Source organism: Cheilinus undulatus, linkage group 3 (assembly GCF_018320785.1).
Source record: "Cheilinus undulatus linkage group 3, ASM1832078v1, whole genome shotgun sequence".
Classification (NCBI taxonomy): Eukaryota; Metazoa; Chordata; class Actinopteri; order Labriformes; family Labridae; genus Cheilinus; species Cheilinus undulatus.
The window spans coordinates 15857544-15884420 of NC_054867.1; the positions used below are offsets into that span (position 1 = coordinate 15857544).

The 26877-nt window shown below is 39.7% G+C and overlaps 1 protein-coding gene across 1 annotated transcript; it reads right to left on the reverse strand.

Annotated features, from left to right (window-relative positions):
* Positions 1-663: 663 nt before the first annotated feature.
* On the reverse strand, positions 664-26651 carry ccdc120b (coiled-coil domain containing 120b). Its single transcript, XM_041783660.1, has 10 exons — positions 26420-26651; positions 17008-17107; positions 15435-15565; positions 14644-14745; positions 14428-14548; positions 14204-14263; positions 11944-12097; positions 11705-11806; positions 10364-11401; positions 664-2971 (listed from the first exon to the last, which is right to left on the reverse strand). Exons 2-10 carry the CDS (start codon positions 17054-17056, stop codon positions 2881-2883), a joined length of 1848 nt encoding a protein of 615 aa, XP_041639594.1. The 5' UTR covers positions 17057-17107; positions 26420-26651; the 3' UTR covers positions 664-2880.
* Between the last annotated feature and the right edge of the window lie 226 nt (positions 26652-26877).

The following is a 26877-nucleotide window of genomic DNA, read 5'->3' on the forward strand; positions in this document are numbered from 1 at the left end:
AGTACTGGTCTAATCTACTCAAGTACAAGTAAAAAAGGATTTAATTTAAAATTTAACTGGGTAGCTACTGAGGATTTGTACAGTAAAATATGATCTTTCCTCATTGGCTATAACAACAAGAGAAAAAGACCTCAGACCACATTGTTCAGGGCCCTCAAAACCGTCATGTGATTTACCGTGAGACTCAAGTATTTATCCATTTTATTTCATAAACAGGGTTTCTCAATATGAATGCTGTTTTCAGATGCATTCATGTTACTTGCAAAGGGTTTGTGGAGTCCCACAGTACTTTTAATAAGCCACAACTGGTCATATTGTTTTGATCAAGCATCTGCAAAATTGACTATATTTTATTTTCTCATATTAATCTCTGTAAAGTTCTTTGAAACTTTATGTACTCTTTCCAAATATTAGTAATGTCTCTGAAGGCACTGATTAGTTCTCATAATGGAGAAGCAAGAGGCAGAGTGTTACCAGCTAATTCAGCACCAGATAAACCTTGACAAGTTAAATGATAAAAAGGAGACATGAAAGTTAAATCTTCTGGCTGTTTTTTGTTGTTCTAGGACTTTTAAAAAATGGCATGTATCAAGCACAAATCACATCTGAACCATTCTGTGTTGAGTTCAACATGACACTTTATTAAGTAGAATGAATGCACAATCTCATACATACAGTATAGAGCAGGCTGTATTTAGTCTTATCTCATAGGCCTGCTAATAAAGAGAGGGGGAAGAGAAAACAGCTGCACTTAAATATCTAAAAAAAGAAAAAATATTAACACATCACACTGCTGAATGAAATGTTTTAACACACAAAGCCCTCACAGGTGAGAGCTACACTAGATAGCTACAAAATGTTATATGTTCATAAATATAATATAGTTTGAATAAATTTGCTTCAGAGCTAAATTTATATCATTTATTTTAACTGAGAGTACGATACAGAGTACATATATGAAAAATACATTTATGACCCCCAGTGCACAGCAGTTTGGTCTTAGATTTTAGGACTTCACGCGCTGGAAGAAGTTGCATGAAGCAGGATACTGAGAAGATGTGAACACATCAGACAGCAGAATAAACCAGGTAAACATTCAACAGTTCGCTACCGTTTGTAAGAGTAGAAAACATCACTTATGACAAAATAATTACATTCATATGAGTCTCAAGATGGCTAAAGATCAAGCACATTAAAAGGGGAAAAAAATGAAATATACTTTTGTTTACACTGAGAGGGTTATTTTCATTTTTCTTGGGGATATCCATTATTATTCTGATTTTTCAGAAACATATCACAGAATCTAACACAACTGATACTAACTTAGAAATACATTATGACACATAACTACCCTGGATTTTAAAAAATGTACTTTTCTTTTCCAAAAAAACACACAAGACCAAGAATGAGTTGCAATCATTACTAATAAAAAATTCAAAAAGCATGAATTCTCATTAACAAATTTACTGGTATGAGACCTGCTCATACCGTCATTCAAAACTGCAGCAGCCCTATTCTGTTCACGCTACCATTCTCACTTTGTACAGCTGACTACATAGTGCTCATTTCAGGGTGGAATGAGTGGGGGGGTTATTTTGATTAAATACATATTGTGTGGTTAGTTGAAAAATCATACTGTTAGTATAGGAATAAAATATCAGCTTGAAACTCAATAGTACAGTCCACTCTATGTACAGGCTAACACTCAAAGACCTTTAGTAGATGTTGATAAAAATCCTTTTCCCTGGATTTTTCCAGATTTACAAACCCTGTCGAAACCTTCCAACTTTCTGTCATCTCTTGGTGACAATATTTAGGGATTTAAGGCTTAAGATGTTCATAAAGTGCTCTATATGACACTCAAATCCTCCACAAATGAATGCAGAAAAAACAGATTTGATATTTTGTACTCAATGTCATATAGTCATGTGCTACTGCCATACAGTAGGTCTCATAACAGCCCTCAGGTTTCTCCTAAAAGTGGTCTAAATATTCTCTCAAGATCAGCACATAAAAAGCTACATTTATTAGCCAGCACCGAGCTGAAACTAGAAAACAAAAAGTCGATATATATATGACATCATTTCATATCCCCTAATTTGGTGACATGGTGACCTGCTTTCAGTTTTTGATTTCACTATAGAAGCTTGCATTTCAGATCACAAGAATGCACTTTAAAGTTTTCCAACCAAGTTTTCATTTTCTAACACTTAGGCACTGCCGTTCTCCATGCCAGTATGCTACAGTTCATGGCCCCCGTTTCATTTATCAATCATAAAAATACAAATGGCTGTAAAAGTAATGTCAGATGAAGACAAAACCATGTTTTTTCTGTTGTTTAGGTGTACAAACACACATTCACTGGCATGTAGTAATACTCAAATGATGTGAGCTCATATAACATCTTTGTATATCACATGAATAATGAGCAATAAATTACCTCTTGAATATAACTGTTCTTTATATCTCAGAAGATACAAAATAGTGATTTAGAGTTGTATATATTCTGTAAAAAAGTATATCTTGGGATTCTCGGGGGTCATAAGGATTCTACTGCTAGTGTTGAACCATAAATTCTTGGTACACAGCATGACCGTACTGTCAGATAAGTAAATTCCAGTGCACATCCATGAGAACACATAGTTTGAGGTTCACATACTGGTGGGATCAGTTATAACAAGGGGAACTTGCCAAGGCTTTTTCTCACTGTTCAGCTACAGCTTGTCATTTATTCCAGTCTCTTTCTGCTGAGGTTGCCATGTTTTGATTTGCTCTTGAGGTCACATTGTATCAGCTTGTCTGTGTGTGTCACTATCAGAAAACGTGTGAGGCTACAGTATTTTCACTCATAAACTCTGTGTTTGTGTGTAATCTGCTGCATCAGACTAGGGTGCCTGGGTCTGCACTGGGTTCCTTTGGGGTCGCTTCTTGCATCTGTGGAGTTTCCTGATAGAGAGAGAACTCCATCGACCTGTTGGGAAGAAATGACAAATCAATACAGTGACATAAAAGGTATGAACTATGGGCAGAATACTCTTAGTGACCACTTCATTAGGTACAAACTACTCATTAACACACATATCTAATCAACCAGTCACACAGCAGCAACTAATACTTTGGGGATCCTTGCATCCTCTTTCCTTATCTGATCCTGAAAATCATCCTCCTGCCTCCATGATGAAGGATCTTCTAATTTGTAAATTCAACAGGAGGAGATGAAGATTGAGAAGAGAGGAGTGACTACCATCTGCGAAAATTTCTGCATAGTTTGAGACCCTTTTTTTAATACTTTATTCTCACAGTGCTAATCTGTTTCAAACGCTTTAGCACACAGTAATGATGAAATATATTGATCCATCCGAAGAGGTCAGACCTCAAACCTCAATTGTGTGCAACCCTACAAATACCTTGGGATGATCACTGAGTCAAAACTGAACTGTCAAACTCTCATAGTGATCAAACATTAATGACCATGTTCTATCATGCTTTGATTAAATCGGTCTTGTCTTTTTCTTTAGTGTCATGGTTCGGTCACACTTCTTTGAAAGATAAACATTTTTTGAACCAGAGAGTGAAAGGATCAAGTCAGCTGATTGGTAATCCACAGCTCTTTCCAGCATATACTGTATACTAGACAGATAGCCAGCTCTTTTTCTTAAATGATGTTTCCCAACCTTCCCACAGTGAATTTCAGCTTCTCTCCTCTGGACAGAGCTTTTTAGTCCCCAAGTGCAAGACAAATCATTGAAAGTCATAGGGATGCACGATATAATTGGTCTGGTATTAGTAACGGCAGATATCAAAATTTCTGCCGATATTTACAACAGATGTTTTGCCTGTGCATTTCAGCAAACATCGGCTGTAAATTTTGTCCATATACACTAATAAATTAGTGGAGTTTTAGACTGAACCAACAGAACTATGTCAGTTGAGGTCTTTTTCTTTATTTATCCTCATTCTTTAAACTTTGAGTGTTTTTTAAGGACTAAAGTTTTTTTCCTTGGTCATCCTCAAACCTTAAAGTGTGTCCAAGGGGCTGAAATTTCTTGTCAGAAAAGCATATTTAAATATCGGTATCCATTTCGGTTGCAGCTAAAATTAATCTGTAAATATCGGCATATTGGATATCTGCAAAAATCCAATATCCTGCATCCCTAATAAAACAGATTGTTCCTGCTGCTATTGCTAAACTAAACAAGCTGTAACTATATTTTTCAAGTACTTATTTATTTGTTTATGTACGCATTAATTCCTGCATTTGAGTTTTTAATTTATTTTACCCTGCTTTATTCATTTGTGGATTATTAATTGATTTTATTGGGTGGTACTTCGTCCTCTTTTTATGCCCTGATTGATGGAACCCTTAATCTTTTTATAATTTTTATTATGTTGTGTCACTTTGGGGGTCGGGGGATTCATGGTTGATGGGTTTTCAGAGATTTCATTCTTCCTGTTGTTTTTTTCATGTCACTTCTGTCTTGTGACCTATGTGTCATAACATGTTGCAATCTCACTGGCTGCAAAACAAATCTAAGGATACAAATAAAGTAACCTGAAACTGAACCTGATCCACCCATCCATCCATTATCTACATGGCTCATCCCATTCAGGGTCACTGGGGGGGCTGAAGCCAATCCCAGCTGTCATTAGAGACAGAGTACACCCTGGACTGGTCACTAGTCCATTAAAAAGGCTGACAGAGAAACAAACAACCAATAGTGTGGGTCCAAAAGCTCAAGAAGACGACAAAAACCCAAATCCCCACCACGGAGATGGGTTGGTTTGTCCAAAGCAATGAATTCGACCACTTTTTCTGTCATCTTTTTTGCCTTATCACTCTCTTGAGGGTACTTGTCTTTCCTCTTAAAGTCCAAAGTGTGTTGCTTTGGTGAAGCTGCCTGTTGCTTTAGTGAAATCACCGTATACTGCTGCATGTTTAGTTTGGAGATGACGGATCAAATTTGTAGAGTTGAACACAGCTCTGCTGCTACCACCTCTTGAAATGGTCATGTTACAGATGCTGCAAGTGGCCACTGGACTGTTTTCACTCTCACATTTGAAGTTTTCCACTCCACTGACATTTTAAACACAGCAATGCTAATGTTGCTACCACTACGGCGCGTTTATGGCCTATCGTAAATGGTGCTCCTTCTACAACAGCTGATGTAAATGATTGGCTGGGCTGATCGGATCAAATTGCAGTCTCCGATCAAATAAAAATGCTTATATCGGCTCTGATCCAATACATGCAATCTGGCTCAGGACAACCCTGACAAAAACATATCAACTGTATCCTTATTAAGCTATTTAATGACAAAGTTTCATTCCACATTAATGTGAAATGTTCTAAAAGATTTAGAAACATTTTTTAAACAAGGATTTTGTTGAATATTTGTACAGTGGAGTCTGAGGTTTATCAGCTGTTGCTCAGACTAATACAGTGTCTCTTGTCTGTGCAAAGGTGCTTATGTCTAACTTCTTTGGAACATAACAGCTATGAACAATCAAAATAACATCTTCTCTTTTTATATCACCGCTCTGTTTTAGCAACAGGACACCAGCACTTGCTCTCATTTGATCATCCATTACTTTGTCTCTCTCTCTGGTCAAAGCTAACCTTGCAAAGCAGATGGATTCGCCCGTTTTCCGGGTTTCTTACTGGCAAATCAATCTTGCAGAGCTCCAGTCTGAACCGTTTGGGCCCAGTTAGAAAGTGACAGGACCAATCAGCATCAAGGGGCAGTACTCTCAGGCGCAGCAGAGTCGTGACGTATGCAAGCAGCAAGAAGTGTCTGGTGCAAGTATGGCTGAAGACATTAGCATGGATGCTGTTAAAGCATCAGTTTTATCAGAACTTAATGATATTTTTTCGTTAAAAGAAGAACAAAGAAAAGCATTGAATTTTTTTCTTTTCAACCATAAATCATAACCTGTCTGATTTAAAAGAGTTTCATGGATGTTTTGGTGCAATTTTGCTTCCATGAACACATTGCCAACCCACTGAAGAAGGCTCCACGACCCACTTTTGGGTCCTGATCCACCAGTTGAGAACTCCTGATTTAAATTATGTGGTACCCAAAAGTAATGATGTACCAAAAATGTTGACAACCTTAGCAAGGGCACATAAAAATAAACAGAGGAAAATCCATGGCCAAGATGATATGTTAAAGTTCAAACCAGCATCATAAAGTGGAAGAAAGATGCTGCAATGTGTCAAATAGAAGAACAGAAGCTATGATTCCCACCAGGTTCATCAAAACTGTATGACAGAAGATTGTAAAAATGTAGCCTAGTCTAATGAGTTTCGATTTTGGCTGCTACATTTGAATGATAGGGTCAAAATTTGGTATAAATCAAAACCTACCAGTATACCAACTACCTTCAAAGTCACTTCCATCTCTTTACTGCCTCATTCTGATGTTTGATTTGAACTTCAGCAGATCATCTTGACCATGTCTGCATTCCTAAATGCATTGGTTGCTGCAATGTGATTGACTGATCAGATATTTGCATTAATGAGCAATTAAACAGGTGTTCCTAATGAAATATACTGTGAGTATATGATGAAGCTGAAATCAAAGAAAGGGAAAATCCCTCTAGATATCTGAGAGCAACCTTTAAGGAATGCTCTTATTTCATCTTGGTAATTGTCTTTTTTTTTATAATAATATGACAGCTGTTTCTCCTACGCCACTTAGGACATCTCTGCCTCTTTAATTTTTTCATCAGGAGACATCTAACAGCTTGGATGCTGTGTTTGCATTACACTGGATGCTTTGAAAAATGCTGACCATGGGGAATACTAACACATACCAACATAACACAACCAGGATTTTCAAAGTCACAGGGTGATGGATGATTTGTTGGGAACAGCATGAGGGTAAAAAGCACCGACCTCTACTGGAGGTCACGCTGCCAGCTTCCAATTATACAAACATTTTATGCAGATCTCAGACATAAAAGTAAAGTGAGTGACTACTGTTTCCAAACAAGCATCTTTGTATTTGTAGATCAATAAAATGTGAGAAAACAAGCCTCTCTGAGCTATTTTCACATTAAAAAGCATGGTCCAAATTTTAATCATGTATGTTAGGGATTTAATCATACCTCAAAACACCATTAAAATTAATACAAATATGATATGAAAAAAAAAACAGATTGTAATATTTGTTTTCTTGCTCTTTTTGCTTTTGGCCTTCATGTTCAATTTGAATAGCTGAAAAGAGAGGTGTGCAGCCATAGCAAAAGCCAGTGAAAATTTAAGGCTGAGAATGCACCGCCTGAAGACATGAGGTGAGCAGAACACAGACAAGACCAAGAGAAGGAATGCTGTGCAATCATTGCAAGAGACTGATATGTGTTGTGAGTGTTGCACCACAATTTCAGTTAACTACAACTAAATGAAAAGTAAGTTTTAAAAGAAAGAAATCTAACTAAACATTTACCATGCACTAACAAAAAAACTACAATAAAATCAAGGACAAAATCTTCTTAGTTTTAGTGTCTGACACTAGCATGAAATCTACACCCAGGCCTGGAGAGAGTGAACCGGACTGACTGGATCATTTAAAAAAGACTTCACACAATGATGTTATCTTTTTCCAATCCTTTTGGGTCTTGTTATGTACTAGTATCCCATATTAAAAGTAGGTAAAAACTAAAGCACTTCTGGTGTCCCTCTAACCACTGGTGCTCATGGAAGGGACCGAAAACGTATAACCAAAAACAATGGAAAAAATAATCCAGGTCCAGGCACTCAATACGGAATACTCAAGAAGTATGCACTGGAACTAATAAAACTAGGGTTGTCCTAATCAGCATTTTTGGCCTCTGATCTGATCCAGTTTTTTAATATTGAATATTTGCCGATACCAAGTCCCGATCCGATACTCATAATTACCTAGATTAGAGTTTCAATTGTTACTACTAGATATCTCAAACTTACTCCATTTAACTCAGTGCAGCAAATGTTGTAAAAAACATAAAATCACATTTCTGCTCAGAATGGTGTTATAGCTCTGTTTCGCTTTAATTATCTGTCAAAAAATGAATTTACATATTAACTCAGTGCAGTGTTTAGTATTCAATCGGACAATCAAAATCCACTTAAAGTGGTCAGCTGAATGACCTGAGCAGTCAAAAAAGTGAACTCAAATAACCTCAGTTTCACTTAGGGGTGGTGTAGCAGAGTCAATAGTCACAATAACATATGAATTCAATAAATTAATTTTAAATATTATAATTCCACTTAGAAGTTAACTTGACTCTATTAGTCACAACAAAAACTAAACTCAAAAATGAATTAAAAACATCCTAACTCCACTTTAAAGTGGTGTAAACAGTTAAACTTGAATAGGATCAAAAACATATGAATCATACAGATTCAAAACAACAATCCTTATTAAAATGTAGTAGCTTAATCTGAGATGTAAACCAAAACATTAACATTGGAATAAAACCCAAATATCAAATACAAGGCACTCTTGTAATTTCAGTGCAATTTCTAAAGGGCGACTAGAGCTGCTACATCACTTTCCCCCCCCTCACTTATTTCTCAAAGACTCAGCAGTGACATGGGGCAAACACCTGAGCTCCAAATGTCTGTAGTGAAGCTAACGGCAGTGAAGTTGCTTTTCTCTACGATGCTATCACGTACTTTGTTGTACAGCTCCGGTAAAGCAGTGACAGTAATGTAATGTCGAGACGGTAGGGCATAGCGTGGGTCCAAATTCTCCACCACGGAGACGGGCTGGTTGTCCAAAGTGATGAACTCAACTGCTTTTTCTGTTATCTTTTTTGCCTTGTGTTACAGATGCTGCAAGTGGTTATGAAGCTTGTAAAGTCTGATGCAAACCAAAGATTTACAACGTAAAAAGAGTTCAGACAGTTGCCATTCAGTTTGTCAAATCGCAGATGGCTGTTTTTTGTACTTTGCAAGAATGGGAAATGGAAATCTTGTCTTGATATAAACTATAAACCCAGGCGTTAAAAGCAGAACATTTGGGGGCACGCCAGTAGTCGAGTGGCTGAGGCGCGCACCATGTGTGCAGGCGACCCGGGTTCGAGTCTGGCCCGTGACACTATTTCCTGCATGTCTCACCCTGCTCTCTTCCCTGTTTGTCTGTCTGTCCACTGTCCTCTCTCTCTAATAAAGGCACAAAAAGCCCAAAAATAAATCTTTAAAAAAAAAAAAAAAGCAGAACACTTGTTAAGATAAAATCCTGCACATGGAAACTTCAGCCTGAAAAATAATCATACTTTGCATTTAAGACAACTGTAACACATCAAAACTCAGAGCTGTGGCAGTTGATTTGTCCATTGAAAAAAAAAAACCTAGCAGATATCTTAACTATAACGAGACTGAGACAGCAAAGCATTTTTGTGTTTTTATGTGCCATAAAATTGTGCTGCCATGCTATAATGTTGATGACAACAAATATGCATGCAGTTGCTTTATCTGAAGAAAATGGAAGGCTAATGAAGTACCGTCAAACTGGAATCATACAGCTTACTGGTGTCTAATACCATGGTGATGAAACTACAGAAAACAAAGTAACTTCAAAAATAAATCCCGTTAAATTGAGAGACTTTGAGAGTTGTTGCAATGGAAACGATACATCGTCCTCCAAAGCTCAAGACTCCAAAATGGCATACACTTGGAAGCAAATCTGACACTTTGTGCACCTACATATCAGATACTACTGCATTCAGTGGTGTTTTAAGAATTTGGGCTGATGTTTAACATGTAAGAACCGGTGGTAATGAAATTTGAAAATAGATAACATTTGTTAATAAATTGGGCTGCATGCTGGGGCAGGGGTTAGCATTGTTGCCTCACAGCAAGAAGATCCCTGGTTCGCTTCCCAGTCAGCACCTCTCTGTGCGGAGTTTGCATGTTCTCCCCGTGCATGCGTGGGTTCTCTCCGGGTACTCTGGTTTCCTCCCACTACCAATAACATGCTTGTTAGGTTAATCGATCTCTCTAAATTAGCCGTAGGTGTGAATGTGAGTGTGCCTGGTTGTCTGTCTCTATATGTCAGCCCTGCAATTGACTGGTGACCAGTCCAGGGTGTACCCTGCCTTTTGCCCAATGACTGCCGGGATAGGCTCCAGCCCCCCACGACCCCCAACGAGATAAACGGTATAGAAAATGGATGGATGGATGTTAATAAATTGTCTCCTAAAAACTAGACAATCATAAATATTGATATAAATAGATATATATTTTGAAGTTAATATTGTGATATGTGTTGCATCATAAGTCGAGTTTATTTCAACAGCCCTAATCTATGTGTATAAATTCAAGTCCAAAACCAATAAAGAGTCCCAGCAAAGCAATAAAAATAAAAAATAAAAAACTCACCTTCCATGTAGCGGGTGACCATGGAAGCTAGCTGACTGGGGTATCTGGGCTCTATGGAGGTTGGCTGTTTCACCTTGAACAGATTGAGCTGGGTGTACCAATGGGTGTGGATGTGAGAGGCGAGATATTCCTGCCTCATGACCCTTTGAGGCTGAAGAAGGGTACCCAAGGGCGTTTCTCAGGTACCAGTCCCTCAGACCCTCCAAAGCCAGCGCTTTATGCAGGCTTCTTGTTGAGTCTTCTGGGGTTGGGAGAGAGAACTGTGGGGGTCTGCGGCTGAATGAGGGGCCAGTCAGCTCAGTCTGGTAGGGGTGGAGGTTGGGGATGGAGGATGTGGTGGTGCCAGAGGCAGGGAGGGGGGACTCGTAAGTCGACAGCAGTATGGCATCCTGGGTGTGCTGCTGCAAAGGAATAAAGGGACCACATGATTTGGTTCTGGTTACTTTGACCCTGCGTAGCTCAGCTTGAGATCCTCTGAGGACCATGGGGCTGTAGGGAGTTGCAGCACTGGGGAGGTGCACCTGGGAATGAGAAAAGCCGTTGGCATGTGGAGGCACAGCTGCAGTAGAGGAGCGAGGAGAAGTCATGTCCTGCCAGATCCTGCCTGTGGACTGGTACAGGTGGTGCTGCACTTGCATCCTCTGCTGTTTCCCCCAAATATAGTCCATCAGTAGCTCATTGTAGCCTCCGCTGGCACCTCTGCCGCCCATGGACAGACGCATTTTGGCCTGTTCCACTGAGGCGCCTGCATGTCTCTCAGGGCTGCCCTGGTGGATCTGTCGCAGCTTCCCATCAGTCAGTGTCTCTGAGCTCTTGTAGGGCCCTCCTTTAGGGGGCATCCCATTTCTGGGAGCAGGATCGTCAGGGAGGCTCGATCTATCCAGAAGGGCCTCGGAGCTGTTGCTGCGCCTGGCCCGGGAGCTGTACGGGCAGCTTCGGCGGTCAGATGAAGAACCTTCTTGGGCCAGTGGAATCATGTAGGGCACATCCAGGCTACCAGACCACTGCTTCAGACCATTCCCACTCGATGTGTCAGACCTGAGGCAGGCATTACAACAGAGATAGAGAAAAAACCTTGGCATTAATGGAAAATGAAAAAGTGAAAGCACAAAAATGTGTCACTACATTCACTGAAGGGAAACAATTTGCATGCCTAAAGACCAAACATTAAGCTCAAGCCCTTGCTTGTTGCTAAATATGACACTAATCATTGTTAAAACCCAGATTCTGTGTCAGCATTTAACTAAGTCATTAAGCTATTTCCAAACACACGGTTATCACAGCAGGAGGGAGCTGTTGCTGTGCTGCATCAGACAGAAGCAACACTATTTCAAACATTACCTGACATGAACGCTGATTGGAGCAGTTCGTGCCAGAAGAGGAGTAGCTGGAACACTTCTGCCTTCAACATTAGATGCACTTCTGGGTAAAGAGTGAGTTGGGCTAAAAGAGAGTAACACAAGAGGATGTATGGGTGTATTTAACATTTATCACCCTTATAGTGCAGTTAGTGGTAAATGTGTACAATCTCAGCCACACAGCACAGCTTCACTTATAGAGTGCATTTAGGAAAGAGGTACCTGACAGAGCTTGTGACTGAGTTGCGACGTGTCCTCATCTCATAGTAAATCTCAACTGGAGACAGCTTCCTGCTGATCCTGTGGTCAGGGCTTCCCACAGTGAGCCGAGGCTGAGACAGTGAGCGCTGGTCGGCAGCAACACTAGGAGATGATTCTTTTGGAAAAAGAAAAAATAAATTAGTGCAGCTTAATGAAGATGAACAAAAATGATGACGATCAAAGGGTCTCATTAACCTTCTTAGAATTTTGTGAGGTTGTGAGGTGTCTCAGATGTGTTTTGATTTGTGTTCACTGTGACACTCTGTAAGAAATGAAACAACAGGTTGTTGGGGTGGATAGGTCCTAAATCCCTATGGCTGTCGGACTGGGCTATGACTGTACTAAAAACACGTAGCCTGACTTCAGCTTAAGGAAAAACCAATGTCAGATATATGACGTGTTCTTTAACTGATAAATGCCTTGTGCTTGTAATCAGCATGGAGAAATGTATGGAGCTAAATGCATGCCAAAAGTTGTGTTAATTTGGAAAAAAAAAATTTGAAACTGAAAGTTTATGGTTTGATCCTGAATTTTAAAAAATCAAAACACTGAATTGAAACTAAAAATAAGTGACATTTTTTTCTTTCAATTTAATTATGCTTTTGGTTCTGCTCTGTAATTATTTTAATGAAATCATTTATTTTCAGTTCTTACTCTTAAATATATTTTCACATTTGAGGTGTTATATTTAGTTGCAGGTTTAATGTTTTCAGATTCATATCTTTTTATTTCATGCTTAAATCTTCTTTTTTTGGTTTCAGAATTTTTTTTTCCACTTTCAGATCGTATTTTTTCAGGTTCGAACTTTTGGCCCTGTTCTGGCGTGGGGGGGTGTGGTCTTGACTGAGAAGGGTGTGGAATTGTGAGTGACAGCATAGCAAAGAAGGCTCAGAACCTTCCCCAATTATGTTGTCTTCAGGAAACGTGGGTACTTAGAGAGATATGACTCAACACTTTCTATACACTGTATTCACCTGATTAGCTGTAAATAAAGAGATGCTGAGGACAAAGTTAGCTTCTACAAGCTGTTTTAGGCAACTCTTGGCAATTATTTATTTGTTTGAACATTAAAATATATCAGATTGTTACGTTTATCACCCATACTAAAGGAAACCATGTTTCCCACTTCCATATTGGACTGTGAACGCAGCAAAGCATCATGGATTAGAATGGCAGTTTTCTCACCAAGCAACTTTTGGCATGGATTTAGAAATGCCCCTTTTACACCTATATAAGGGTATTAGACTGCACGGCTGTGTGCAAACACAGAAAGCACACAGATGTAGCGAGTAGAAAGATGTCTGCTATTTCCAAATTAAAATAAACTGTACAAACAATCGCACTCTAGACTCCAAGTACATGAAATGCATAGGCCTAGTTTCTTATAGTGGTTGTAGTGCTGCTCCAAATGAAACTGAAATGGGTTGATTTAATGATATATTTAGTACCAGTAAATATTATTTAAATTATATTGAAAGGGGTGGCCATTTTCCATAATGAATATGAATATAATATTGATGGAAACTTACATTTCTTCTAAAAACTGATGCTGGTAAGCGATGGCACATCATTTAATACATTTACATACAAATGTGTGATGGTAGGTAGTTATAATCAAACATTTGATGATTAAATTAAAAGCTAATTATATTTCAGTCATATATTTGTGCAAATTATTTAATAGTATAAAAAGATAAAATGACAAAAAATGCAGTAAAATGTAACTCAGTTCTTCTTTTTTATTTTTTGTCTTTTTTGATAAAGCACATCTGAACACTAATAAGTGAAAAATTAATCATTTTATCCTGTTATATCAGCAGTTCTAATGTTCTAATGTTCTTATAATTAGTTCAAAGCTAAGAACAAATAACAGAGCAGAGAACTATAGTGAAAGTCAGAATCTTCGTGAAACCATTGTAAATAGGCTTTGTGAACAAACATCTTTTTAAAGACAGAGCCGGTCAAATAGGCCTAATGATAGCTGTCATCAAAAGTAAACCAAGCAAAGTTTAAAATATTTTGTGTTTTAATATCAGTATGAGTGCATATGCTTATTTTGTGCCATAAAATAAATAGTAAAATAGTACAGAATTCTTATAGGTACTATTAATGCCAGTGGGCTTTCTATGGTGTCTGTAAATCTAATATTCAATATGTGTATGCAGTATGCATCACAGACAGGGACAGTTGTTTGAAAATAATTTGTATTCAGTCGACTCACCATTGTCATGGGATGTGGAATCTGACATGGAGCTTGTACTCTCTGACATGACAGTGTCCTCTGAATAAAAATAAAGAAATCAGAAAGCAGAAAGAAATCTGAAATCTTTTCTTAGCATGAGTTCAAACCTCAGTATGCACTTAAAAAGCATAAAATTCAGCAACATTGTAGCTTTGCTTTTATTAACCATGTTGATTATGGTTATTAGAGCTTTGTGAGTATACCTGTGTGACAGCCTCGATGAACTGTCCTCTTGCTGTTTGGTACATTTCTGTCTGATTCTGAGTGTCTGTACAGAGCACCCGTGAAGATGGCTTTCATCTGCTTCCTTTGGGCGGCCTCATCCTGCAGCCAGGGACAGCCAGACGTGTTTGACCACAAATACACAAAGAGCTACAGCCACTGCGTACACACAATTGATATTCAAGGTGTTGACTTACCTCTGCCTTGGCGATGGGCGGCAGGCCAGCTCTGCGCTGCACCAGTGGGGGTTTCTCTCCCGTCTCCAGGGGGAAAGAACGTGGCAACTTCCCAGTCAGCTCCTACACAGGACATTCATTAGCTTGCAGTAACTAAAATCCATCTTCACTGACTGTGAATGTGCAAGTGTTACATAAAATGATGCCACTTAACAGATTGCTTCAAGCCTCAATAAAAATACCCGTTAAGTATTTGGCAGCCTTGAAATGGATGAGCCAGGAATCTATTCATTTCTACCACTATTTAGATTTGGAGCTGGAACAGATTATCTCTGCAGCTGCAAACCTCTAGCTACAAAAAAATCAGACTAGACAACGTGTGAATCTAAGAATAGCTCAGTGAGTCACCTTATATACAGCTGAAAACAGAGAGATGATTTAAACAGCCGATAATGAAGTGCTAACGCAGCTGTGGCTTCATTATGATGTGCTGACAAGTTTTCTGGAGCGATCAAGCAAATCCTGATATCCATCCAATTTTCTATGAGAAAAAAAAACCTACGCATGCTCAACCATCTGCATCTCAGCTTAGATTCTCAGTGCAAGACACTGAAATATTGAAAAGTCAGATTTATGCTGCAGGCTTTCATGTAACAACACAATAAGTGAACAAAGTACCAGCTACACTTTCTTTTAAACACTGTGGAGGTGCATGGGCAATAAAAAGGAAATGTTCAGAGTAGTTGAAAATGATATGAAAATGGTTTAACCAGAGCCAAGTATGTTTCAGAAGTGATGCTTGAGCCACTCACTGCTTCCTGCAGACAGACTTGTTTAAGCTCTCCCACTCTGGTTTTGAGGAGAGCCTCCAGGGCCTGCTTCCTCTCTTGCAGCGCAGCAATCCTCTCAGCCTGCAGCTTGCTGTCCTGGCAGCCTTGAACATCTACAAAGCACATCAAATGGATAGGACTGATGCAAAGTTTCAGGTTTGCAACAGTTATGGTTATAACTTCAAGAGACAATGAAACCCAATGATTTTCATCTTATTTAAGTCTTGTGCGCTCCCAGAACCAATCAAATCTTGCTTCTCTACACCATGTACCCACAATCATTTCTGAAGAGCCATTACAAACACATCACTGATGTACTGGATACATGCTCTTCTGTGCCTTATGAGGAGTGTTTAAATCAGCCCTAAAACTCTCAGTATTTAGAAAAATAATCAATATTTAAAAAAATAATTAGCAATTATTTTAAAATCAAGTGTCTATTTATCACCTCTTCTCTTCAGTAGGAAGCAGATGTACAGACAGAGTAAAGAAGTCAGGAGGGAATAAAGAGAACTACCATGATAAATGACAGACTTCTTAAACAGCAAGGGGGGCATTTTCATCCTAATCACGTGATAATTGTCTGAAGGATTCTAACTAAGGGTGGGCAATATGGACCAAAATCACACAGTGCCGTAAGAAAGTATTTGCCCCCTTTTTGATGCCTGTTTTTTTTTTTTTGCATATTTATCACACTTAATTAAAATTTTAGATCATCAAACCAATTTTTATATTTCAAAAAGACAGCCCAAGTAAATACAAAATGCAGTGTCTGAAAGATTATTTAATTTGGGGGTGGGGTCCAAACCTAGCTGGCTTTTTGTGTGTGTGTGTGTGTGTGTGTGTGTGTGTATATATATATATATATATATATATATATATATATATATATATATATATATATATATATCAAACCTCATGCAGATTCTTACTGTAAAAACTTTTTATAGCCTGTAGCCTGGTAATTGAAATCAACATTACAATAACACCTACATACTTTACTTACTTTACTTGTCCTCTATTTCTATTGTGTTTCTGTCGCCGATGGCCTGCTTTGTGTATACTACTTTTTGCTGCTGTAAATTGGAATTTCCCCTTGTGGGACTAATAAAGGAATATCTTATCTTATCTTATTGATACTAAAAATAATATATTACCCTCTCACTTGAAAATATATCCAATTATTTTAAAAACTTAACATATTGCCCAATCCTTACCCTGTGAAATGCTTATCAAATATTTTATGACATTGTTTATGTCTGTTGTCTCTCAGTGGTTGCTCTGTACCTGTTTCTAGAGGTAAGGTGTGTGAACAGTTACTCAGAGCTCTAAGAAGATTATCCAACAGCTGTCGAGACAGTAAGCGAACAAAAGGCCTTCACACATACAGCTGTTTTTTTAGCTGGCTATTCCTGTGAAAACACCTTTGTTATCCTTCTGTTTCACTGAGAGAAAAAAAGCACAAGCTGACAGCTTTGCCAGGCCATTTCAGGCTTGTCCAGACGTGAAAGTGTCCATCTTTACACTGTGAGTCATTAAAGTTATTATTACTCACCAGGAGCCCCTAAACCCATGGATGTGATCAGATGTCCTTTGACCTCCATGTGATGTATAGGTGGAGACTTTACGACTCACACACCCAGCTGCTCCCTCACCTGAGGAAAAGATCATAGAGATTTAACATTAAGATATTTCCCCTCCTGAACTTTACAGAATCAACTATGGGTTTTGTTGAAGTGTAGAGTCAATAGTGCCTATAAAAGTTCTTCCCCTTGAATGTTTCACCCCTTTACTGATTAATAAATCAACCATGGTAAATATAATTTGGCTTTCTGACAAAAAAAATAAATCTTGTCAAAGTGAAAACAGATTTCTACAAAGTAATTTCAATTATATAAAAATAATATGTAAGGTAAAATCAGTAACTGCATAAATATTCACCCCCTTTAAAGTGACTGACCTAATTCAACAGAGGTCCAGCCAATTGGTAACCTGGCAGGCCAGATGGATTTGTTTAACACATCCATCTGAAAAACCTCCCATACACAGTGGTAAAGGGCAGAGGCTTTGAAAAAAAACTTGGAGGGTGATGGGATGCACGTTCTGTCTGTCACATATTTACGGGCCAATCAGAGCAACAAAACATGTGATGTAGCCGCTACCGAGGAGTAAACTCCATATAGAACTGCACAATGTGAACCATGGCGACTGTTGACATGTCAGTACTCGACTTTTGTCATTTTTGAAAAGAAAACAACTCACTGCTGTTCTTTGTTCTTCTTTTAATGAAGAAATGTCGTCAAGTTCTGATATAACTGGCGCTTTTGCAGCATCCACGCTAATTTCTTCCACCATATCTCCACGGCTTTTTGTTGCTGCCTACTTACGTCATGGCTCCGCAGCGCCCGAAAATACTGCCCCTCATCGCTGATTGGTCCTGTCACTTTCTAACTGGGCCCAAATGGTTCAGACGGGACCTTTGCAGTTTCATTTGCCAGTGAGAAACACGGGAACTGGCGTATCCATCTGCTTTGCAAGGTTAGCCAGTTGGGGCTAGTAGTCTCACAATTAGTGAAACAGGGATCACATGAGTGCAAGGAATGTGTCTCACGTGATTGTGGTTTAAAGACACCTGTGTCTAAAAGGTCCAGTCACTGGTTAATCAGTATTCCCGGCTACCATTACATCATGAAGACAAAAGAACACTGGAGACAAAAGGCAACTCAGAGAAAGCGTTACTGAAAAGAATATAGTATGTACAATGCCTGGAAGGATTGTGGCACATGTATAAATCTGCCTAGATCTGGCTGTCCTCACAAACTGAGTCACCATGCAAGAAGGAGGCTAGTGAGAGAGGCCACCAAGACACCTACGACTACTCTGAAAGAGTTACAACCTTCAGCAGCTGAGATGGGAGAGACTCTGTGTACAACAACTATTGCCAGGGTTCTTCACCAGTCAAAGCTTTATGGGAGAGTGGCACAGACAAAGCCACAGTTGAAGAAAAGTCATATTAAATCTTTACTAGTGTTTGCCAAAAGGCATGTGGGAGACTTCGTGGTCAAGTGGAAGAAAGTTGAGACCAAAATGGTGCTTTTTGGCCATCAGACAAGATGCTATGCACACACTGCAAACACGCCATCCCCACTGTGAAGCCTGGTGGTGGCAGCATCATGCTGTTGGGATGCTTCTTTGCAGTTGGCCCTGGAAGGCTTATAAAGGTAGAGGGTAAAATGAATTCAGAAAAATATACGAAATTCCTAGAGGACAATTTTGTTCAGTCTGCTAGAAAAGTACAGCTTGGGAGAAGATATATTTCCAGCAGGACAATGACCCAAAGCATACAGCGAAAATACACAGAAAGGGTTTAAAGACAACAAGGTAAATGTTCTGGAGTGGCTGAGTCAAAGTCCAGACCTCAATCCAATAGATAATTTGTGGCAGGACTAGAAAAGGACTGTTCATGCCTGTTCCCCATGCAACCTGACAGAGCTTGAGTAGTTTTGCAAAGAAGAATGGAGTAAAATTGCAGTGTCCAAATGCGAAAGCCTGACTGAGACCTATCCACACAGACTCAGTGCTGTGATTTCACTTTGACATCAAAGCAAAATCATAATGACCATGATTTTACTTTATAAAATCAGTTAAAATGTAAAACATTTGAGGGGTGAATAGTTTTTAAATGCACTGTTAACACCTTCTGGATTAGATTACAGCAGGTACCATAAGGGGGAGCTACCGCATCTCTATCCAAGTGTGTACTTCTGAATCCTTGAAAACATGAAAAGATACTAAGCCAATGATAATGTGGCTTTGAGGGGAGGTCAAAAAACGTAAACGTGGAATATCTGTGAAGAAAAATAAGAACTCATCAGAGTCTTTGGATGTGAAATTTAATCAGGCATATTATGCGTAGTGTTTTTCATCCCAGTTTAGAAACAGCACTCATAAAAGCCCTTTAAAACCAGATTTGACAACATGTAAAGCCATATTTAAAATTGCAATGAGTCAGTTTTATGCAACATGAAGAACATATCAAAAGTTCAATAACAGCCTAATCATAATTAACTTCCAGCTTCAGGCATTCTGAATATGAATACTAGTCTAAAATTAGCTCTCTGATTCAATTAGCAACCAATTAATTTGAAAGGAGAAGGAAAAAAGGGACAGGAAAAGTAATATTAATAATTTATGGACTGAAACGGAGAGGGAGAAACTTAATCCCTGTGTGTTTATGTCTCAGAAGCTCAAAAGCTACTGTTAGAAAAGAGGGGGAAGAAGGAAGGGGGCCGGGAGGATAGTGATGGAATAAATAACAGCGTGGAGGAACAAAAAACAATGTTCAGTGGGGTTTCCTCTTTGCTGCAGTCATAAATTTGAAGCCTGGCATGAAATATATGAAGCTTTGAATTGTGTTAAGTATATTTTGAAGCCTTTTATCATCTCAGACAGCTCTAAAGGGGAAGAAAAATAAGGCTTTTCTTTAAAATGAATAAGATTCTGTTTAAAGAGCATAAATGAGGTGAAATAATACGTCTTCCAAACTGTCACAAATGAGAAGTGTTTCATTTGCATTTCTCCCTATACAACGTGGTCTCATTACAAACAAAACCTCCTTCCTAATACCCAATAGAGACTTGACATCCAAAAATAGAGATCACATTTTCTGCCAAAAGCCTCACTCAACGCCGCTCACAAATCTCTGCCATAAACAAGGATCCTGCCAGTCGAGTACATCATAAATCAACTCCATTCAACCCACAAATCTAGATGGGAGCCCTCAAGGGCTGAATCAAAATCATGCTTCCAAAGACTTCATCTGCCAGCATCACATCTTTCAAAAGGAAACGTTTATCTCTCAGTAACTCAGAGGAACTGTCTCAAAGCTCTGTGCACAGTTTTTTTCTTGGGTCACTAAAACATAGTGTTCTGTTTTCCTCACTCAAACAACAGCAAGAAAAGGCTCACTTCTTGTCAGAACATAGTTGAAATACTTGCTCCCAGTGTGCTCCTGTCCTGGAAGTGAACCAGTAACTTCTGTTTGCTCCTGTATGTGTGAAAACCCACAGCATGCTTGACCTCCCACTGACAGACAACTAGGAGCCTTTCACACACTCACAGGAGGGGCAGAGTTACGACTGCTGCTCAGACAAAAGCTCATCACATGAACCCTGTTACGCAGAAACGAGGCTGTGATAATTAGATTTTAAGTTAATTTAATGTACTGAGAATAACTTTCACCTGGGACTGTGTATGCCTCAGCGGACAAACCCACAGAAAGATGAAGAGAAACGAGACTTTTCATAGTCATCTTGGATAGTCGCTGGGCAGCTGAATAACAGAGCCAGAGGGCTGCCATTCCTCCTGAATTCAGCTTTTTCCTTTGACCACAACATTTGCTTGGAAACGAAGTGTTATGCTTTTCACTCACCCAAATGCACCTTTTGTCTCTTTTAGATCAAACCAACTTTTGGCTTCTGTGCTCTGGGTTAACAAATCTTCCATTTAAGCCACTTCCACTGTAGAGAGTCCACTGAGAGACTGCTGTAAAGAAGTTCTTTTCTCACAAATGAAAAGTCAAACTCATTAGCAACTGTGTTCTCTTTAACAGGCTCAGGGCTTCTGCAGTCTTTCTCAGTCTTAAAGACTAAAACAGGGTTCCTGGTAGCTGATGTTAGCAATACAGCTGTGTAGATGGCGTTTCTTAGTCTTTATAAGTCACTTAATTTACATGCGGTGAGAAAAAGCCAAACTATTGTATTAGTCTGACTAAAACGACTTTAAATGCTTGTGTGAACATGCTAGTCTGACTGAAATTAAGCTATACAATAACATTTCTCAAAGACAGGCTAGCAAACCTAGAAAATGCAGTAGGAGATCAATGTTCTCTTGCATGTTTACATCTCAGTCCAACCCATGCTAGTAGGTGTTTTGCATATGCTCCAATGCCTCCATGTTGGGCTTTGTCTCAAAAGTCAACAGCATAAATGCTAGGCTTAGCTGACGTCATGTTATCGTCTGCCTTTCTATATTACTATAAGCTAGGACAGTGATACTCAATGAGTAGCTTTTATTGCATGTGATGACTTTTGGCTTTCTCATTTCTCACTTGGAAAAATAACTGCCCCAGAAGAACTGAAAAAAGGAGAAATTATGACCTGAGAAATGACCCAATGAAAGTCACATTAATCAAAGCATCTCCCACGCTTTTACAGTAGACTTTGAAACTCCAACTTTACTGTCAACCTGTATTTTCTCTGTTTATTCCCATTTGATAAGCGCATGCACACAAGGCACAAAACATGTTCCAAACTTGACTTTGATTTTACTTCAATACTTTGGAGTGGATATTTGTGTAGGCTGGTCTAACTAGCAGAGACCTTTAAACAGATAAGCCATTGTAATATGCGTCGCTGCAGCACTGGGCTAAGCTTGTATTAAAGCTTCAGACACGCAAACGGATATGCTGTGCAAAAACAAACATTTGCCGTTGTTACAGACAACAAACTTTCGAAAAAGAGAACACACTTTTTACCCTATAACTGTGCTTCACATTAATCATACAGATATTGTATGTGTGGGAGACATTTGTCTTGTTATATGGCTGCTCTTTAGTGTTGAAGCAAACCAGGCTGATAACTGGACTCAGACTGAGCTGTTGTCTGAAACACATTGCTTTGTTACACTAGCAACTGCCTCATGTGTAAACAATACATGCATTTAAACTTGTAATGATGGTGTTGCAAAACTTTATACCACGGCAGAAATTTGACCAATGACAGTATTGATATCAGTTTACCGCGACTACTTGTTGACGTTATCAAGAGGCTTGCTGCACAGCTTAACCACGTCTGTAGCTTCCGCCTCTTTCTCCTGACTTCATACTCATTCTCTCACTGGGAACAATATTTCCAGATTGAAGTTTTGCACGATGGATCTGCCTGGTGATAGTGCTGGAATTTGGCTAATCCATTGGGCGATCTATCTGGATATCATTTTGATTTAATAGTATTGATTTATGCATTATAAGGGGCTTGAGACCTGCCTAAACCCTCCTGTTTTGTCTTTTTCTAATTTATCTAAAGTTAGTTTGGGACAATGTTTTTAATATGGTGGCCACCGCAGATTGAAGTCAAAAGCCCCATTCAGAAAAAAAAAAAGAAAAAACTGACGTCACTCAGGCATAGGCCAATATTTTCTAAACATAAGCCTTTGTGTACTGAGACACCACTGATCCTTTTCCAAGAGTCCATCAAGATGTCTACAAAAACATTAATGTCATGTTTGTATCCAGTGCACTATGCGGCATGACATAACCTATGTAAAATAACACACTACTCTACTTAACACCCTGTCCCTGTGTATATTACAGCTTTACTATTTACCATTATCACATAATTGCATGCTGTTCAGCATGTCTGCAACCTTACCTTACTCTAACCTACTATGAAAGTTTTGTTTGCTACTTGTAAAGCTCTGGTAAAGCTGCAAAAAAACAGCTTCTGCCTTTTCTGTTAAAGGTAGCTGACAAAAAAGACTCATCAAAAGTAAACCATAAAACTGCAACAGGTTGCTGTCTAACCACTACAAAGTCTAACAAATAGCACACCTGAGACTGAGGGGATCAGTAGTCTCGCCGTTTGAAGTTAAGGTTGATAGGCTTAAACATGTGGTGTACAGATGTGTGCAGAGCTACAGGTAAGGCAATATGAGACGGCATCACATTCCAGAGAGAAGCCTGCAGGAGTGATGGCGGACAATGAAGAATCAGATAAGTAGAGTCACAGAGCGCTCCATCAAAGGAAGGATCAGAGGAGAAATGAGTACAAGAGATATGATTGCAACCGGATAATCAAAGACATGTTGACTTAGCATGTGTAAGGGGGATGAGGGATCTATGGATGGTGGGATAGATAGCACTATGGGAGCCATGTTGATTAAAACATGAGCTGTGTGTTGAGAGGGAGCTGCCCCTGTGCAGCGTGCATCACACGAATGCAAATCAGCAGGGGGTTTAATATTCAAGTCCGAAGGGCTAACTACTGAAACCCGTAAGGTAGATCCGCATCCACGTCTACCCATGAGGAACCGCACTGCTCTCCCTTCAGCTAAGGAGTCATACATATTAGACGGCAGCATTTGTAGCAAAGCTTAATTACTACAGACAACAGTTTAACATGCAGCTTTCTCATCCCTTGATAAACATGATGCCTCCAAGCTCTTAAAGAGATTCACCCTCTCTGCTGTCAGCTTTCATCTGGCCCAGGAGTCCACGGATCCGGCTTCTGCTGTCAAAAGGATTTAAATAGCATATATTCATAGTTTACAGTTCAACATGGCTCTAGCTATAACAGCAGATCTGACTGCAAATCTGTTGCAACTGGTAGTAAACGCACAACATGCATGAGCATACATTTCTTTCAACAGGCGGCTGAGACGTAAAAGAACAGCTGAAATTTCCCCTCCTGCTTTCTACAGACAGGTGAAGCTGGCAGCCCTCATGTTGACTGTTGGTGTTGACACAGCTGCTGTTGTGAGCATACACATGGTAAGCACAGCAGGGTTACAACTTAACAGGAGCTTTGCTAAGGTTGTAAGACCGTTTCTCAGAAGTCAAAGCTAGACAAAACTGTTGCAGGCTTTTTAGCTTTGTAATATCCACATAAAGTGTTGCTTTAAATAAGATTTCAGTGTCATACTGCAGTGTTTTCTTTAAGCATCAATGCTCTGACCCTCACTTTGTTCATTTGTAATATCACAATCATAAGACCTTCATCTGTAAGCTTTACCTGCCACCATCCATTACACTTCAAGGACATCAGAACCCCGTTAGAACTGGAGAGAAGCAGAAACAGATAAGTCAGCATCTAAATGCTTGTACACCAAAGCAAATAGGGAGATTTTATTAAGGCTTCTGCATGACAAGGAGATCAGTGAGGGTCAGAAGTACAGCCGATTCCAAACAGAGGATTTACTGAACTACCTCCACCTGAACAACCCCTACCACAGAACTGAGCAGGGCTTATGGAAGGCCATCTGACCCCAACCTCCCTCACTAATATGGTCTCCTCATGTGCTCTCTGTTTCCATTAAAATTTGATTTATAACACACTTATCGGCACACAGCGGAGCAGCTTAGCAGGGACTGACCAATCATGTGGCTCTACTTTTTCCCCTCCCTGGCCTTGACGCTCACCTTTGCACGTTTGACACAACTACCACGGGTGAAACAAAGCCATCCTGGTGATTGCTATCCACCTGGATTCAGCTAAGCTGAGGTGGGGGGAGTAATAAAGAAAGGAATGTGGCTCCACCGTCTAAGGGGATTATTCCTATACATTTCCCCTTTTGCTCTCTAACACCTGGAGGGAATTCTGTACAGTATGAATTCAAAACTCATTTTTTGTTCCAGTGTTGGTGTAATCCACCGTGTTTGGATTTGCAGCTGAGCTGTGTAACGTGCAGCCACAAAAACCATGCATCACAACTCGTGCATGAGATCCTGATCTGAATTGTTTGGCTTAAGATACGTGGGTGAATTCTCTGTCTCTGTGGTGCTTCGGCTCTAGTGTATTTTCAACAGTTGATAAGGTCTGGGATTTGACTCCCTGAGCTCCCATACCCAGACACTAACTCTGCACAAAGCTAAAGTGTATTTAGTTGTTCTTTTCTATCTTAAATCCATGCAGATGCACTGATAAAGAGCTTTTCTGAAAGCTCCTGAATCCTGATCAATTTGCAAGTGAGGGACTTCTCACCTGACCTGAATCTTAGCCATTTAACCCCTACTGAACCAGATGCTGAAAACAGGTCAGTCCATGTCTTTAGGGCGTTATAAAGGGTCACCTTGTTGAAACAAAAGGGTAAAAGAATATTATTGTCTTTGCACCAATCTGGGTCACGATCCAATTTCTGGCTGTTAGATTAAAAAGCAACTCTCACAACAGCACAAAAACCATACAGAGGGCTTTAAAGTATAGCAGAGTGTTGTGCCGCCAATTTACAGACAAACACCTACATGCACAAAATCCACCTAATGTTTACTGCAATAAAATACTTAGACCAAACTTCTTGGCAAAGCTTACTAGTCCAAGAATTCAAAGACCCTCCAAAGACAATAACCCCGACACTGGAACGAGCAGCACTTTCAAAAAATGCTTCACAGCAATGTGGAAAATCCTTTTATGAAAACAGAGGTGTTTCCCACGCACACCAAAAGGTGGACTAGTAGTGAATCACCCTGAAGGCACTGACTGACCCACACAGCACAATTTGTCTGAGTTTTGTCAGATCCAGACAGCCATCCTTGCTCAGGAATCTGTTAATAATAGGGCTTAACTGCTGCACGAGAATAAGCAGCATTTATGTATGGGAGCAGTCGAATCAATATAGGCTCAGCAAACAGCTGGAGCAGTCTGCTCTAGCCTATTTTGCCCCATAACAATGCAGCATTAGGGGAAGTTGTGTATTCCCAACAAGCATGACACATTTTTCACTCATTTTGAATGCACGCAGATGCAGTTTCCACCCCCATCCATGCAAGCATATGTTGCTCTGACGAGGCTCGAGCACAGATATTGATGAAAGAGACATATTGGATTTCATGTCATACAGTCCTTTTTATTTACAGGCGTGTTATCTGGCTCAGCATGAGGAGCATGTGTACCCACATGAAGCTCGGGTACTGAGCCTGCAACAGCAGCCATCCTGTAACTGCATAGTCTTGGCAGACAGGAGCACGAGCTCATAATGAAACACTGAACTAATTAATGGAGCAACAACATGTATGCTAGCAGGTGTGTCACTAACTACACAATGACAAACCATAACGTAAAGGTATGTTAGCGCCATTTGTTCATAGAGGCATGTCTTTCTAAAAAAAAGAGACACCAGGTTTTGTTGACGGCTTTTCATTTAAACGCCCCGTCAGGATGAGAAGGACATATTGAAGCAGAATCCGCTCTTACCACAAAGCATGACCGATGTCTTCGGAGGTCTCCATGGTCCTCTGTACCAAAGCCAAACCGAGAATGATCATTCCCGTGCGGGACCATTGGACAAAATCCTCCCCAGGAGAAAGGCTGAATTAATCGTGCAGCAATTTGTAAAACACGAAAAAAAGCCCCTCGTTCATGGTGGCTCCGTATCCCAATTGCAATTCACCAGCAGCCTCACGACCTCCGATGTGTCGGAGCGCTGCGCATCTCAGCAGACCTGCTATCTCAGACAAGAAAGCTTTCCCTTTTGCACCGGATGAAAACCCTCTATTTTACACAGCCGACTGACTCAACACCGTCACAGCAACGACGCCCCTCCCCGACGTTACATGTCTTCAGTGTGCGCCAGATAATCCCTGTCATACAAATATTGTTATCCGGTTGCTGGAAAGCCACGCGCACAATACGCTGACTCGTAAAAAAAAGAA

Bases quoted from the DNA above. Each gene is read 5' to 3' on its own strand.
- ccdc120b (XM_041783660.1), bottom strand. From the start codon at position 17,056: ATGGAGGTCAAAGGACATCTGATCACATCCATGGGTTTAGGGGCTCCT. The intron at 11,402-11,704 runs GTAATGTTTGAA...TGCCTGCCTCAG, and splicing joins CCAATCAGCGTTCATGTCAG to GTCTGACACATCGAGTGGGA. The intron at 2,972-10,363 runs GTGAGTTTTTTA...TCTTCCCAACAG, and splicing joins GGTCACCCGCTACATGGAAG to GTCGATGGAGTTCTCTCTCT.